Here is a 16667-nt window from a genome sequence, read left to right on the forward strand (position 1 = left end):
AACTTATAGACAAAAAATAGACCTATAGTTTCATATGTAGAAATAAAATATAAACAGGTCCGTGATAATAACAAATACTTGAATGAAATATGTAAATCAGTGATTTGATACGTCTGCAGAAAATAAGTTACATATACATCGTAGTCTCGTAGTACATTAAATTTAAGCAAATAACAAATTCCAGTTATAATCAATATTTAAATGCATTCTTAAGTTGTGTTAGTGAATAGTTAAAAATGTCTAAATCATTAAGTTTTTGATTCTCATTAAAAAGTTTACATGCGCGTTTAATAAATACATTCCCACCGTAACCAGTCCTGCTGAATGGAATAAAAAATAAGTTTCTTTTACGACAACAGCGCTCACGTCTTCGCGGAACTCTAAAACAGATTTTATGTAAAAGAATAGGGGCTTCTAATTGTGAATGGAAAATCTTAAAAAGCAAAACGGAATCAGTGGAATCTCGACGGTCACTAAGAGTTTGAATATTTAAACGTTTACAGGTATCGGTATAGTCAGCAGTATAAGCTAGTCCAGTCCTGAAGCACAGTGATTTAATAAATATTTTTTGAAGTCGCTCAATTCTGTCGATGTGTACTTTGTAAAAAGGTTTCCACACTGAGCAAGAAAATTCAAGGTGACTACGCACAAAACTATTGTAGAGAATTTTATATGTCAAGCGGCTTTTAAATGGTTTCCCAACACGCATTATGAATCCTAACTGTTTATATGATTTTGTCAGCATTTTATCAATATGTGGGATAAAAGTAAGTTTGCTATCCATAATCACAGGGCGATATTTTCATTTTATTTGAGCTCTATCCTTTTCTTATATTTGCCATTTGATGACTTCGATAGATCATTTTCTTCTTCTCCTACAGTCTCAATTTTTTACAGTTGCAAAAGAAAACGGGGTTCTGTGACAACACATAGCCTGTGTGGTTCTTATCTGGTCCCTGTTTCACGACGCTGACAATTGTCATCTGATAATAATAATTCGCTGTACAATACTGAACCAACAAGTAAACATAGACGCCAAATACAATTCACTGGCTCAGAAATATTCAGTCGCCATCAGATATATCGAAGCGGCCGAGGTGTTCAAAAATATCTGAACGCGTTAATATCAATAATAAATATCTGAAATGTTCAGATATTTGTGAGCACCTTGGCCGCTCGGATATATCTGATGGCGACTGTAAAATAATTTTTCACTGTCAACTTTGATGTTGTTGAAATATGCGCCTGACCTTCAAAGCCTAAAAGGGTGAGGCCTTCTCTGAAAGACCCTGTCGAAAGTAAAATAGTGATGGTAGTTAATATTACTCACAAGGAAGACATAGGTGGCGCCACCGCCGCCGCCGCCGCCATCTTGGACATGCGTGTTCCGGACCTCGTGCGTCTTGCTTGTGAAGATGATCGCTGAGTCGTTGGCTCGCTTGTTGCATTCTTGCGTTTCTTGAGCCGATAGACCCTGTCGAAAGAACAAATATAGAAGATAGAAACATTTATCCCCTTAATGTAATTCAAAGAGAGCTCTAGCTGATACTCTATAGGCCACTCCTAATACTCAACTTCCACCGAAGATCGATTAAAATATGGACATACCTTCTTACAAGCGTAGCCTTACGCAAATTCATGTCAATCACAATTAGCTACACTAGAGACCCCGCTGTTTCATCCAACATGTCTTCTCTCCTTTATGTAATTCAAAGAGAGCTCCAGCTGATGCTCCGTGGGCCTCTCCTACTCAACTTCCACCGAAGATCGATTAAAATATGGACATACCTTCTTACAAGCATTGAGTCCTTGCTGTCCCATTAACATATGAATCTTCTCTCCTTTGTGTAATTCGAAGAGAGCTCTTGCTGATGCTCCATGGGCTACGCCTACCCAACTTCCACCGAGACCCCCACTTGCACCTAATGCTATTATCCTGCAAACAAACAATTGACATAAGCGACGAGAGAACAGATATACGTATGACTATTTTATGACAATAGGGATGATGACAGACAAGTCAGTTGATTTTTAACTGTTAACGATAGTGATAATACGACTAGTTTTAGTTGAGTTTTAGTTTGTTTAGTTGAGTATGTACTGGAATCAGTAAGTGACTTACGTGTTCAATCAACCCTTCATGACGCACCTGCCACACTTGCACGCCCCTGTTCACAGTGACACACGACAGCGACACGCCTGTTTCGTTATAAGCCGCGTCGCACATCGTCTGGTTGGGCCCGAAGCGGCCCGTGTTACATTTGTAAATATGAATATTACTGTTTAAGAGAATAACTTACGTGTACAGTCCTTCGTGAGGCACCTGCCACACTTGCACGCCGTTATTCACAGTGACCGTCACGCCTGTTTGGTTATAAGCCGCGTCGCACATCATCTGGTTGGGCCCGAAGCGTCCCGTGTCACATTGTGTAAATATGGATATTACTGCTCAGAGCATAACTTACGTGTACAATCCTTCATGAGGCACCTGCCACACTTGTACGCCGTTGTTCACAGTGACCGACACGCCTGTTTGGTTATAAGCCGCGTCGCACATCGTCTGGTTGGGCCCGAAGCGACCAGTGGCACCGCATGTTGTAAATCGGTAAACTGAAACAAGAGGCATTTTTAGTACCCGGTAGGTATTGTGTGCATGTGAAATCGACTTACATAAGTCACTGTTTGCCCCTACCTCTGTCTTTCTCTACTCGTATGTGAACCACATAAGTCAACAATAAAACAAACTACAGGTTTGTTTTATTGACACATACAATTGAATGATGCTTCTAAGATGTCAGGGTATTTATGATTATTTTATAGAGACCGTGCGTGTTGGAGGGTCTGCCATCTCGTGGCCTTAACCGAAAGCGAAAACAATTCCCGCTTCTATGCAAGTGCTGCCCCCTACATTAAACGCTGGGTCTTTTTCGCATAGTAGAGTCTGCGATCTAGTGGCTTCAAAGTAAAAACGGAAACATGACATAATGCTTCGCGACTATGAATAGGGGGCTTCTGTGCTGTCGTCTACAGTTCATGCACGCTCCCTATAAAGACAAGCTGATGTCGGTGAAGGGGAAATGACAGATTGGATTATATGCAGGCGGAACCGCACAGATAGTAACTTTATAATATCAGTGGTTCTCTGCCTTTTCGCCGAAAATTGTAGTGCCGAATTTCACTTGCCAACCAACTTTTCGCAGAAATTTCATTTGGGCGAATTTCATTTCCCAAATTAATACAACCTAATCTAACCCAACCTAGTACGCAATTTTCATTTCCCAACTGTGGGGTTGGGTAATGATATGGTTGCGAAATAATTATTTGGATAAAGTTATTCTGCCAAATGAAATGTCTGCGAAAAATTGGTTGGCAAGTGAAATTCGGCAATACAATTTTGGGCGAAAAGGCAGAATACCAAAATCAGTATATAAACTTGTAATTTATAATGGTTTGGAGCTTCAAACTGGTAAAGAAAGACTAATAACTTCTTTAGAATATTTAAATATCAAGATAATACTTACAGGTTTTATCAGCAAAGGCATGATGCGGCGTAGTCTTCTCTTCGAACACGGGATCGTAATAATTATAGTCTCCTAACTCGTCGGGATCTATATTAAGCCCGAAACACTCGGGCGCCATAGAAAAATCGTCGATGGCAGCGTCCGAGTAAATTCTCATTCCCCTCCGAGTTTTGAATTCAAGGTAGTATCTGCAATATAAAATGAAAACTAGTGTGTCCGACCGAAACCGGATGTTTTCCCGAAACCGAAACTTCGGTAGGACATTACCAAAAATACGATCTTGTAAGTTTCGGTGCGGCCAATAGTTTTGGCAGTTTTTAGACCGACGCCGAACTAAACATAATTTTTGCCGAAACCGAAACTTCGGTCGGATACTACAAGTAAGTATGACCCTCTTATTGTATAAGTATTTTCTGGCAGAGTAGGGCAATAGAGGCTTTTAGATCACAATTGATGATGATGATGAGATACTAACTATATCAAAACACTTCTCATACAAATGCAGCTATTACCGAAAAGCACAGATTGATACCTAACGTCAAGCAGGTAAATAACAGCAAGATTAAAATAAAAGGTGATACGCTGGAATTTGAAGATCGAACTGTTTTCCTGGGAGTCACTTTAGACTCAAAACTGCAATGGCATGCACATATAGCCACTTTAGCCGGCAAACTTAGTTCAGCAGCCTATGCAGTGAGGAGAATCAGACAGCTAACAAACGTAGAGACGGCCAGGTAGTAGCCATACTTTAGTTACTTCCATAGTGTTATGTCGTATGGAATTCTGTTGTGGGGAAAAGTGGCAGACATTCAGACAATATTTGTACTGCAAAAGCGAGCTGTACGTTCCATCTATGGACTGGGCGCTCGAGTATCCCTAAGAGAGAAATTTAAAGATGCAAGCATTCTTACCGTTGCATCTCAATACATACTTGAGAATATTATGTATGTTCGGAAAAACATTAACGAATTCAAGCTTAACAGTGATATCCATAACTATAACACTAGAAACAAGCATAAACTTGCTGTGCCCGCCTACCGCCTCTGTAAGGTTAGTACGTCTTTCGTCGGGAACTGTACACGTTTTTATAACAAAGTTCCAACTGATATAGTGAATTTGCCTCTTAACAAATTTAAGTCACACGTTAAGAGCTCTTTGTTAAGTAAGGCGTATTATGCTGTGAATGATTTCATAGATGATAAGGATGCCTTTAAGCCAGTAGCTTGATCTTGATAGTATGATAAAAATGTCAGTAATAGTGTTTTCGTTTTCTTCCTGTGAAATAACCATACTAGCGTCCAGTAGAACTGACACAAGAGAACATCATGTTCTCGTTTGATTGTATTATTTTAGTTTTGGACACTTAGAGACCTTATACACCTCTAAGATTTTATTTTATTTTAAATTTTATTTTATTTTAAATTTCATTTTATTTTAATACCTATTTTAATGATTTGGACACTTAGAGACCTGTACATCTCTAAGTCAATTTAAATTTATAATTTAGTTTTATAGGTAGGCACTCCTTATGAATAATATGTAGTCGCGTTTATGTGGCGCTATGCCGTCTTTAATGTAACTTACAAGCACAAATGTTGTATCTCACAATTTTTTTTATTATATTTATATTAATACAACCCGGCAGCTTGAACATGTCATGCTCGCTTAAAAGTCTTTACTTACGGTGGCGTCGTTGATCGGGTCGCCACTTTCCCGAATGAAGGTTGAGGGAGGCGATGGCTGAGATACACGTCATACTCGTGAACGGGTGCTGTTTGTGGAGACCGGTCTGTTTAAGCTTACACGGGATACAGGTTATGTTAAAGTACCTATGTAACTTTACTTTTGAGTGACATTAACGTGAGACACTTCATTCGGTTCTTGTCTGTTTTAATTTTTTTGTCTTTTAATTATTTATATAAGAATTCAAGCCTTGGCGACCCTCTACATCTCTAAGGATAATTTAATATATATTTTTATATTTTATCTCTGACACTTAGAGACTTATACATCTCTAAAGAATTTTAGTATTTTATGGTTTTATTTTTTTATCATAGTTTTTTTTGTGTAATTTGACATTTAGAGACAGTATACATCTCTAATAAAGTATTTATTATTTCATAGATTCGATATTTGTAATTGTTTTTTTTTTTTAATTTATTGTTTGTAAAAATGGACATGTAAAAGTGCCCCTGTGGCCTATTTGCTGAATAAATGTTTGATATTTGTTTGATATTTGATAAAGTTATATGAAAAAGTAATATTCGCGCATTAGAGGCATCATTATGATGAATCCTTTCCAATTCAAAAGATACCTACTTTTCATTGAAATGCAGTTCACTATGGCATAGAATGTAAAATTAATAACGTTTAAAGTAACATGTTTTTGAATAGGCTTCTGACTCCTCGATCCTTAGGTATCAACTCAATATTTTTCATAATATCGCTATTTTTTATTTATTTAATAAGCCTGATTGCAATATTTAAGCACGAATCTTTAAACCCGAAATCGTTTTCAAACATCGAATCTGTGTTTACCCACTTAATACAACAACAGGCGTGCCACAAGGCACTATATTGTGACCAATTCCTTAACTGTAAAGATATATTTTAGTGTGAAATAACATACCGTCTAGTAATATTAGGCAGGAATATAATGGCTCGTAACCAGTTCTCGCCTTTGTCTCTGTGCGAGAACCAGACTTGATGCGAGATGTTGCCGCGTGTAGACAGTTCTACGACGTTTACGCTTAGAGAGCCGGTGTTTCGACCATTTTGTTGATAGTAGAAACGAATCTGTGGAAATATATTGAAATGAGATATTTGCCAATGCTAGGTTTATTAACAATTACCTAGTTAAAAAAACAATGCGAATAAACTCTTTACAAACTAATTGACATAGGAAAAGGGCAAGTAGAGATTTGGAATTTTTACTTCAAATATATTTTTTTGAGTCGTACACATTATACTACTACTACTCCTGTAGACATATTAAAAGTTAAGGGCAATACAGTCAAATTTTTAGATTGAATACTTATACGCATAAGGCGCGATTCATTTATAACAATTATAACTTAAGGCGATTTACCATGTATTCTTTTTTCTTACAGGAGGGTGTCAAACACTACAGGCAATAATCGTCTTACGTAATAAATTAATGCCGCCTAAAGGGGTAACTATAACTATTCCTTTTTTATTGACCTGTGTAGTAAAATCATTAATCATATGTGACATTCCACGACGAAAGGTACCTTATGGCGTTCGGCGCTTACGCAATTATTAGCGGCGACTCATGCGACGGTGCGATGTAAGGTACCTTTCCTCGTAAAACGTCACATATGCACACAAGCTGTTAACCATTACCTATCCATGGAACTACTTTTATTTTAAAAGATGTATTTGATTAATTTTGTCAGTAACCTTTCGTATGTGTGTGTATGGTCAAAAGGTTGGTGGATTTTAACCTCCGTCGTGTCGGATAAAGCAGAAGAAATCGTTCTCGTACATGTAGAAAATTAAATTAGGTCAGGATCCTGACAAGAGCTTAATAACTCACCATACAACAATTGTAATATCTCGACGACGGTCGCCCATGCAACCTCGGAGGCGGATTAAACACCACCGTCTTCATAACCGCCGTCGAAGCGAAGTCCGCCTTCTCCTGATTAGGCCCAGTCACGTTCATGTTCACGAACAAGTAATATCCCACGCAATGGGTTAATGTGTAGTTCATGTGGGCCGGGAAGAGGGGAGGGATTACTATGCTAGGGGAGTGGGTTTCCGGTGGTCCACAGGTGTGGTCGTGGTTCGGGCCTGTCTTGTCGGTTGGCGTCGGGCCGCTGTGGCGAACCCATTTTAGGATTGGTCTGTGGAAGATGTTTAACCTTTTAAATTCTCTTACGAGACACACCTCGACACCTAGTTTGAGTTTTATTAAAAATATGTGGAATTTATTCTTCTATTCAAAATTCATTCATCAATTCAAAGTTCATAGCTAAATTTTGAATTGATAAGTGAACTTAATGTTTAAGGTTATTTTTAACAAAATCTATTACAGAAACTTATATTTGAAAACCTACAAAAATTAGTTTTCTTGCCATGGGTGTAAATCTAGTAATACTCTCTCTTTAAAAATATATTCTCTTGGACCCTTTATTTAAATACAATGATAAATATTTAATACCATTAATTTGGATTTGATTTGTAATGTTTTACAGTCAGTATTTTCCGCGCGTTGGTGTGGTGAACATTTTTGTCTTTCACACGGTGGCAAAGTTTGTTTAACCCTCATGCTTTGAAACCCTCGTAACGCTCAAGATTCCATTTAGGAACCACTCGTTACGCTCGTGGTTAAATTTTGGGATCTTTCGCTTGCTCGGGTATCAATATTAGCACGAGGCGTTAAACAACAATTTTGCCCCCTTGTAAAACAAATAAATATTAAAATGTTCTAACTGCCGTTATAATATAATATTTGAACAGACTACAATACTTACTGAGGTATATTCTCAAAACCGCAAAAGTCCAGCTCAAAGTCGCAGTACGATCCGAAGGGCATCTTGTCTGTAAAAATTACACACATATTACCAAATACCCCGAGAATCTAAAAATATAAAAAAGTCGCATTACATGTACAAATTATGTACTTCCTGCAATATGTGACCGCGGCCGGCAAGACGAGCCACTTTGTCGCTTACCATAAGGACGAGATTTGGTTGTATCTTTATACGAATAATTTGACAAGGCATCCTTATGACAATCGACAAAGTGGAATGAACATGCTCGACCGTTGAAATATGAAACATGCTTAAAAGAAATTCAAATGTTGTAGTACTCCATTTTGAAATAATTTTTGGTAACCCCTGAGTGAAAAGAGGGTTTAATGGCAAGATTATTTTGATCCTTTCGAGATAATTAGATGAACAACCGACATATAGTCTGAACACAACTTGTTAGTCAGTACCAGGAAAATTATGCTCATCCCTTTCGTTTGGGTGCTAATATGTACTAGCGTAAGACAAAGACAGTATGATTATCTCTGTCTATGTTTGAAATGAAACAATCCTGGGCTAAACTATACTTACCGCAGTTTTGGTTCTCATCGCTGCCGCTGTCACAATCCTTCACCAGATCACACACTTGCTGCAGCTTGATGCACGACTCCTTCTGCAATGAAAGAAAAAACAATTAAAAATATAACTTTGATTAATCCAATGCTTCTATTTATGGTTTATAAAAAGAGCCTGAGCCATTCAATGATATGGTGGAAAGAGACTCTTGGGTGGCGTGAAATGGAGTGGTGCAGACTCTGTATGGAGGCAGAGATGCCCTTGCACATTCTCGCAGAGTGCCCTTGCCTAATGCGAACTCGTGACTCAACCCTGGGTAGACACATATTACGCCCGGAGGAGTTAAGGTCTCTCGAGATCAAAAAGATACTGCAGCTGTTAGAAGTTGCAGGCTTGTATCGAGCGTTGTAGTAGGTGGCGATCACAATAGATCAAGGATGGCGGCAGTGATACATAGGCTGAAGGGCCTTACATAGCCCCTAACAAGAAGAAGAAGAAGAATAAGAGACTCTTATGTGTTAGCGTTGTCTCCGCGTCAAATGCAAATGCTACCATACCAATGGAAAAATGAAGGACGGTTCTCTAAATCATTGCCGGAAAATTATTTTGCCGAATGTCATTTCAATAATCAAGCGGCAAATCAATACAATAATTAATTAAGTTAGACAGTTAACTAACAATCCACCATCTTAATAATGTCTATGACTATGTGCGGTAAGGAACTGTCCAGACTGACGTAAATTTGACTGACTTAAACGCTTACCGAAGATGTGAATAAAGGTATTATAACCTTACTTTAGGCGTGAATTATACACAGACGGCGTAAGGTGAAGGCGCGGCGCAAGCGTGGCTCAGGCATGATGCCGCTTCAAAACGTTTTCATACAAAATGTAGGAAAGCCACGTGTCGTGAATTATACTCAAGTGGCGCGGCGTAGGCGTATCGCAGGCGCACCTTCGTACATTTTGTATTAAAACGTGAACGTGAACGTGTTCGTGTTTTGTATTATTTTGAAGCGCCGTCTCTGTATAATTTGCGCGTAAGGTGTGTGAAGCCTTTTATGCCCAAGATTTCACATTTAATGCTGTCACGACTTGCAATGACCATCTACACCAGCAGTTCTTAAGTAACAATCCACCATTTTAATGATGTCTAAGAGGATCTCTGGCAAGGAAGTGTGCAATTTAAGATGATAATTTGACTGACTTACGCCCATGATTTCGCACTTATGCTGCGGTGCCTTGCACTGCCCATTATAAATAGGTGGTTCAGGTACGCAGTCCACCATCCTTATGTTGTCTATAGCGATGTGGGGCAGTGGGCTGTTCAGACTGACGAACGACGGCCGAGTAATTTCCACCATAATGTTGACCTCTTGTTGGATTTTGGCGATTTTCACTTTGAAATATCTCCATCTGTACAGAATACAATTAAAATGTAATAATCGTTTAAGGTAATATAGTAAAAACGGTACCAACTAAATTAGATATGTCATATAGCCGTTTTCGAGATAAGAGTTTTTGAGACAAAGTTTTATAATTCTTAATGTCGTGGTTCGATGGTCAAACTAAGTGGAATAAAGAATTCCTTATAGTCGAAGTGGTCGGACAGACGGAAAATTCTTTGTCCCCCGACCTGTCGAACTACGCGGTAGAAGGGTAATTTTTGCGGGATTTTGTAAAAAATCCTTCCCACAGAACCACCACCTTGAGAAATGGCTCACAATTCTAAAGCATTAGTACTTACTCTTCATAGTTATTCCCGGTGACTTCGGTCAAAATCCACTGAATCCCCGACTCTGACTCAGACACTAAACGTATACTGGCGTTTTGCATCCTGCTCTGGTGGAGCCAGGCTTCGAACTGTGGGAGAGAGACAACAAGTTTACCATTAAATTCATCATAGCTGTGAAAATATGTATTTTGTCATCAGAATTTCACCCTTATCCTTGTATTTCTGTAGTTTCAAACCTGCCCGGACCCGAGGGGCCTTTCCACAACTGAGGGTGCACATAACGTCCGTGTAGTTACATTTTACATAATATTTTTAAGGACGTAGATTTATTTTTGGTAAAATTCAAAACCTCTCAGAACTCATCTAGGGTATATTAGGGTCATACACATTTTATAGTATGTTTAACTAGTTCGCGTCTTTCACGTAGACATCGCAAAGTTACTCCATACATGTAATCAAAATGTAATACCTGGCAGGTTTCCCACAGTCCTCGGAAGAGTGGCGAGCGTATGACCATGTTTTCCATGGTGGGGTCCACCGGAAGGTACAGGAAGTGACCTGGGGAAGAATAGTGCAATCAGCGTGAGATCCAGATTCTTGAAATTGTATGACGGAATTATCCGAATGATCTAGTAAAGGTGAGGTTCGATTTATCAAGGAAATCGACAGACACAGCGCCCACGTCAAGGAACCAGAGGGCCTACTGCGAACCACGTTCGCCGTGTTGCCTCCCTGTCACGCTTACGTACGAATTTACAAGTGCGACAGAGAGGCAACACGTCGAACGTGGTTCGCGGTAGGCCCTCAGCAGTAATGTCGCAACAGTAATGCAGCTGCGGTTAGCATCCAAATGTCACCTTAAACTTCGGTAAGCTTCTGTTGATCACCTCAAGTATAAAATTTAATGTCTCTGTTTGACCCAATGGTTGACTGGTAGAGAATGCCTTTTAGCATTAAGTTCGCCATTTGTACATTTTTCTTTATGTGTGCAATAAAGTTTAAATAAAATAATAAATAAAATAAAATTTAATGTAGATGGAGCATACAACTCGCGGCCATTTAATAAGCACTCTCATAATAATTGTATAGGGGAGGGGGGTCATACACATTTTATAGTATGCTTAAGTCATTCGCGTCTTTCCTTTAGACATAGCTAAGTTAAGAGAATCAAAAGCTAATTTTTTACGTATTTTATTTTTATTATCCACAGAAGAGACCTTTCTCTGAAATATGTTTGAAACAGAGTCATAATTTCATAGATATTTGACGTTTAAAATAACACTTGCACTGGCTGAGCTATCAAAATTGCTGCCAACTTATCTTGGTCGGACTCTAGACCTTTCGTTATGGAAAATATTGTAAACAATGTAAAACAACATATATTATGATTCAGAAGCGGATAAGGCATAATGTTAAGGATGAGTCACGCTAGACCGGGCCAGGGCCGGGCCGGAGCGTCCGACACGTCATTTTCTATGACAGCTGATCGGTGATCACGTCACGTGATGTGTGAAAATGAAGCGCGCGGAGCTCCGGCGCGGCACCGGTCCGGTCTAGTAAGTCATCCTTAACACAAACTTAAACTGCTTCATACTTTACCACAGAATAAATAATAGTACTGCCGTACAGAAATGACACTTCCTGCAAAACCGAAGTTTGACAGCGATTCAGGGACAAATCAAAGTATGGCTCTATCCCTTTTGGGTATTTAGGGTTGTCAAAATTAAAGTGGTTATCTTATCTGTGGTAGTGTACGCATAAGGACGTCAAGTTGTGCCAACCCAAATAATTGCTCGGAGCAATGCTGAGCCGGACGGAGCCGAGAATGACCGAAAGTGTCGCCCCACTGACCTTACTTGATTCAGTAACTAACGACAGCAATACGCAGAAATGAGATGCGGAATATCTACCGTGTCTAACGTATAGCTGTGTCCCTGTCATCAGTTACTAAATTAAGTAAGGTGTGTGAAGGGAACCCAGTCACTAAATCAGTGTATACGCTGCCTAAATAGCCGTTGCTAGACTCGCCGCGGCAACGTTGGATTACCGCGCGAACTCTGACATTTCGCACGGCGTGGGCTCAGTGTTGCTAGGGCGGAACTTTTCAAATCTATATCTATGGGTACCTTGAAAAGATTTTTTCTGAAACTTGCAATGAAATGTTGACATGTATTACCTCAATTCAAATTAGGTCCGGAAATACTACATATCCGGTGCGATGAGTGAAGATGATATGTAAAGGAGTTTTATACAGTCTTACACATCAAGGCAACCTTGTTTTGTTTTTAAACGCCAAATTGTGACACGTCTAGGCATTCAACCATAAAAAAAGCAACTGACATTATGCTTTTTTTGTGTTTTTTTCATTATTAGTCATAGTAATATTTTATTCATAAACAATTTACATTGTGTTTGAAACATTGAGGTATAGTACTAGAGTCGGAATCTCGTTGTACTAAATGCAATGAAGTGCCGGCGTAAAAAAATAATAAAAAATTAAAATGCCTCTGTGCGTAATGAAAAAGTATTCAAATAATATCAAGAAATAAAATTAAAGCAATATAATAATAATCCACTGCGAAAAAACTCTTGTTTTAAGGATATTTAGATGATTTTGAAACGTCACTTTAAACACTCGCGGTGGTACGCCATTTTATTTGGCTCATAGATTACATTTCGCAGATGTAACACGTAGGCTCTAAATGATGAAATTTTGAGTTGTTTCCTTATGTTTGCTGGTAAAATTGAGTTTTAAATGATGATTTTGATTGATAAATATTTAATAAAATTCATTCGGTTTGGTTTGTTTTGTTTGATATTTTACAGTTAGTATTTTCCTTGCGTTGCACGCTGGTGTGGTGAAATAGGAGCCATTTCTGCCGATATAGTTTGTGTCTCGAACTCAGTGAGAGCGCCAATAGTCCGTGGCTGAAATTCACCCAAGTTAAACACTCTACTTTTCATTTCCAATACGAGGAAAGTTAAATACATGTTTTTAAAACATGCCTAAGTATATTATTTATAGCATTTCTTGAGGGTACTTTCAATTAACCATTTAGGTTAAAGTATCGTTATTAATAGAATGGGGAGTTAAACATATGAATGGAAATTGTATAACAAATCCATTTAAAACTTTTCAATTGCCCATTGTAAAAAAAAATAAAGATTTCGTACTTGGAAAGTAAAACGCTCTAGTGGAGAAACGTATCACTTTCTGCACACTTTGTTAGAACAACAATGACCCTCGTTCAGAGCTTGAGAAATGAAAATATTGTATTATTTATGTAGGCCATTTTCATTGTTACTAATTTATTTTTCTAGCAAGGAGACTCATTGACAAATGACGGTGAAAATCATCGAATTTTACGGCGGGGCGTCACACACGGCGAAGATACAATTAATATTTTATCTTAAAATGCCTAGATATAAAATATAATTCGTATCTTAAGATAGAATAGTATAATATTACAGTATCTCAGCCGTTTGTATTATGTTCGTATAAGGATCATGTGCTTTTAATGCATTGGGGTATTCAGACATACAATGTTATTTATTTATATATTTATGTTAACGAGAACCAACAGCTTTAAACTTACAATAGGACAACAAGATTTAAAAAAAAAACAAATACAGGAACTCACAGGTAGTAAAGCATTCTAAAATAAAGTGTGCTAGCAATTACGCACACACATGCGTACAAAGAGAGAAAAAAAAACACAATTGTAAATGAACCTAGAAACCTAGAAAAAAAGATCCTAGGTTCCGAACAAGTTAGTTCGAAAGAGGAAAACCACATAATTAAAATAAAGTTTATTAGATTTTAATGCTGATAAATCATATTTTAAAGATCACATCAAGGCGTTAATATATTTAATGGTGATGAATTAAATGCATTTTATAATATGACTTAATGTAGAGTCCATCCGTCTAAGCTTGACTTGAGCAGGTAACATGCTTGATGTTTTGCACTTTGTAACGACAAAGTATGGCAGTGCTACTATAAACGTCGTATTATTTCGATTTTGACTTTTGTGCTACCATTTGCATATTATGTGCAAAATTAGGTTGGTTTGACTCTAGCCAATATCATTTGGCGCAGTCAGTAGGATCCGTACCTTAGGTAATTTAATTATACCAAATACAATTATTGATACAACTTTACAAGCCTCAAGTATTACATTTAGGTTTTGCAAAGGCAAATTGAGGCATGTAACGCGTTTACTAATTGCATTATTTCATAATTCATAAATCTTTATTTGTAAGAATACAGTACAATTGTATTGTGGTCTTAAAATAATAAAAAGGAATCCTTGTATTCAGCATGCAAGCAAGCGTACAAATATTTACATTAAAATAATTAAACAATCAAAACATTAAATAAAAATACCCACAATGTCAAAATGTATCAATTATTACAATTAAATATATCATGATGTCATCGGTTCCTTATAATCTAAGTAAGCCTTAACGCTATAAAAACATTATTATTTGTTGTAATATTGTATCAAAGTTACGTTAAAAATCTGACATCTACAGATTTTTCAGTATATCTGGCAACGTTGCATGAGCCGGACTTGGAAAAATATTGTCTTAGTATGAAATGCATGGTTTCAACACTTTCAATGCGACGTAAGCGTTACGTAAACTAAGTACCTAGAATGAACCTCCTAAAACTTCATGATTATTCGTGTCTCGTATGCTTATCATTTTATTAATTTACAGTAATTTATTTTAAACGGTTTTGACGACCTGTCTGGCCTAGTGGGTAGTGATCCTGCCTATTAAGCCGATGGTTCCGGGTTCAATCCTGGTAAGGGCATTTATTTGTGTGATGAGCACGAATATTTGTTCCTGAGTCATGGGTGTTTTTTATGTGAGTATTTATATATTATGTATATCGTTGTCTAAGTACCCACAACATAAGCCTTATTGAGCTTACTGTAGCACTTAGTCAATTTGTGTAATAAAATAATGTCCTATAATATTGATTTACCATTATTTATTGATAGCATATAAGCAAATCGACATTTGTCAGTATCACCGATCGACGACCGATCTGGCCTAGTGGGTATATTATATAGTGACCCTGCCTATGAAGCCAATGGTCCCGGGTTCAAATCCTGGTAAGGGCATTTATTCGTGTGATGAGCATGGATATTTCTTCCTGAGTCATGGGTGTTTTCTATGTATTTAAGTATTTATAAATATTTATATATTATATATAACATTGTCTAAGTACCCTCAACACAAGCCTTATTGAGCTTACTGTGGGACTTAGTCAATTTGTGTAATAATGTCCTATAATATTATATTATTTATTTTTATTTATTTATTATTATCACCTCATTGTCTCCTTTGAACATGTTAACGGTTTATTAATAATTAATGATTATTCAGCATTCGCAAAGGCTCTTTTTATTTTATTTTTATAATTCAAAAACTGATGAGAAAGTTGCATTTTATCCACAAGAGTCCCCTCCCTCCCCCTCCCTCCCTCAAATCCCTCAAAGGAATAAGTTCGCCTTTGTACTTCTTACTAATTGTATGTTACTTTTAATATGTATTTTTGTACAATAAATAGTTTACTACTACTACTAAGAGTGGCAATGAAATCCGTTTTTGAGTTGTTTCCTCATGTTGGCTGGTAAAATTGACTATTTCAATGACATGATCAATAGCATAATAAACGTAATAAATTAAATAAAGTTAAAGGTTGACAATTCACCACAAAACATAACCCACAACACAAGCCTCATTGAGCTTACTGTGGTACTAGGTTGGTTTCTGTAAGATTGTCCATAATATTTATTTATTTTCTTAAACTATTAATACCTTATATCTATTTGATTTCAATACACTAAATTTCAGATTTCGTAATCCCCATTGAGTAGAAACAGAATCAGCGTAGAGCAATGCATCCCAACGTCAAATCAAGCGCAGCAAACTGCACAAGTGCACTAATTGCATGAGCCACTGGTATTCCAATAGCGCGCGCGCGGGCCGGTCGAGGAGCCCATGGAGTCCACGGACAGGACGCGCACGACCGGCGGCGCGGCGAGCGGCAGATCAAGGACTTTCATACTTTTGGCCGCGCGCAATGTACCTTATTTGCTATCGAATTTAAACTATCATGAGACATACTAACATCAAACTAATTCTACGGTTTACACTCACGTATTTTTAGTCACTCGCGCGACATGTTTCGGAGAGCCTAGGTCTCCTTTCTCAAGCACTAACAGTGCGAGCAGCGTTCACGACGGCGGTGCCTCGCGTACTGCTCCGCGCCGCGTCGCACGTTGCGCGCGCGCTGAGAGAACCGTATTTACTAACCGTGTACTTGCTA

General features: G+C 37.8%; 1 protein-coding gene across 3 annotated transcripts in view; it reads right to left on the bottom strand.

Annotated features, from left to right (window-relative positions):
• Window positions 1-16667, bottom strand: part of LOC133531122 (tyrosine-protein kinase receptor) — a 51854-nt gene that overhangs the window by 21124 nt on the left and 14063 nt on the right. For all 3 annotated transcript variants that reach the window (XR_009801466.1, XR_009801467.1, XM_061869239.1), the window contains exons 2-12: window positions 10794-10882; window positions 10337-10452; window positions 9801-10005; window positions 8606-8687; window positions 8018-8084; window positions 7078-7387; window positions 6151-6317; window positions 3522-3709; window positions 2466-2610; window positions 1789-1936; window positions 1331-1474 (exon numbers count right to left, since the gene is read on the bottom strand). Coding sequence is in view for 1 of the 3 variants with exons in the window: in XM_061869239.1 (XP_061725223.1) it covers window positions 1331-1474; window positions 1789-1936; window positions 2466-2610; window positions 3522-3709; window positions 6151-6317; window positions 7078-7387; window positions 8018-8084; window positions 8606-8687; window positions 9801-10005; window positions 10337-10452; window positions 10794-10882 (1661 nt within the window). In the remaining 2 variants the exon portion in view is untranslated. The remainder of the gene's footprint in view (window positions 1-1330; window positions 1475-1788; window positions 1937-2465; window positions 2611-3521; window positions 3710-6150; window positions 6318-7077; window positions 7388-8017; window positions 8085-8605; window positions 8688-9800; window positions 10006-10336; window positions 10453-10793; window positions 10883-16667) is intronic.

The sequence above is a fragment of the Cydia pomonella genome, chromosome 24 (assembly GCF_033807575.1).
Source record: "Cydia pomonella isolate Wapato2018A chromosome 24, ilCydPomo1, whole genome shotgun sequence".
NCBI lineage: Eukaryota > Metazoa > Arthropoda > Insecta > Lepidoptera > Tortricidae > Cydia > Cydia pomonella.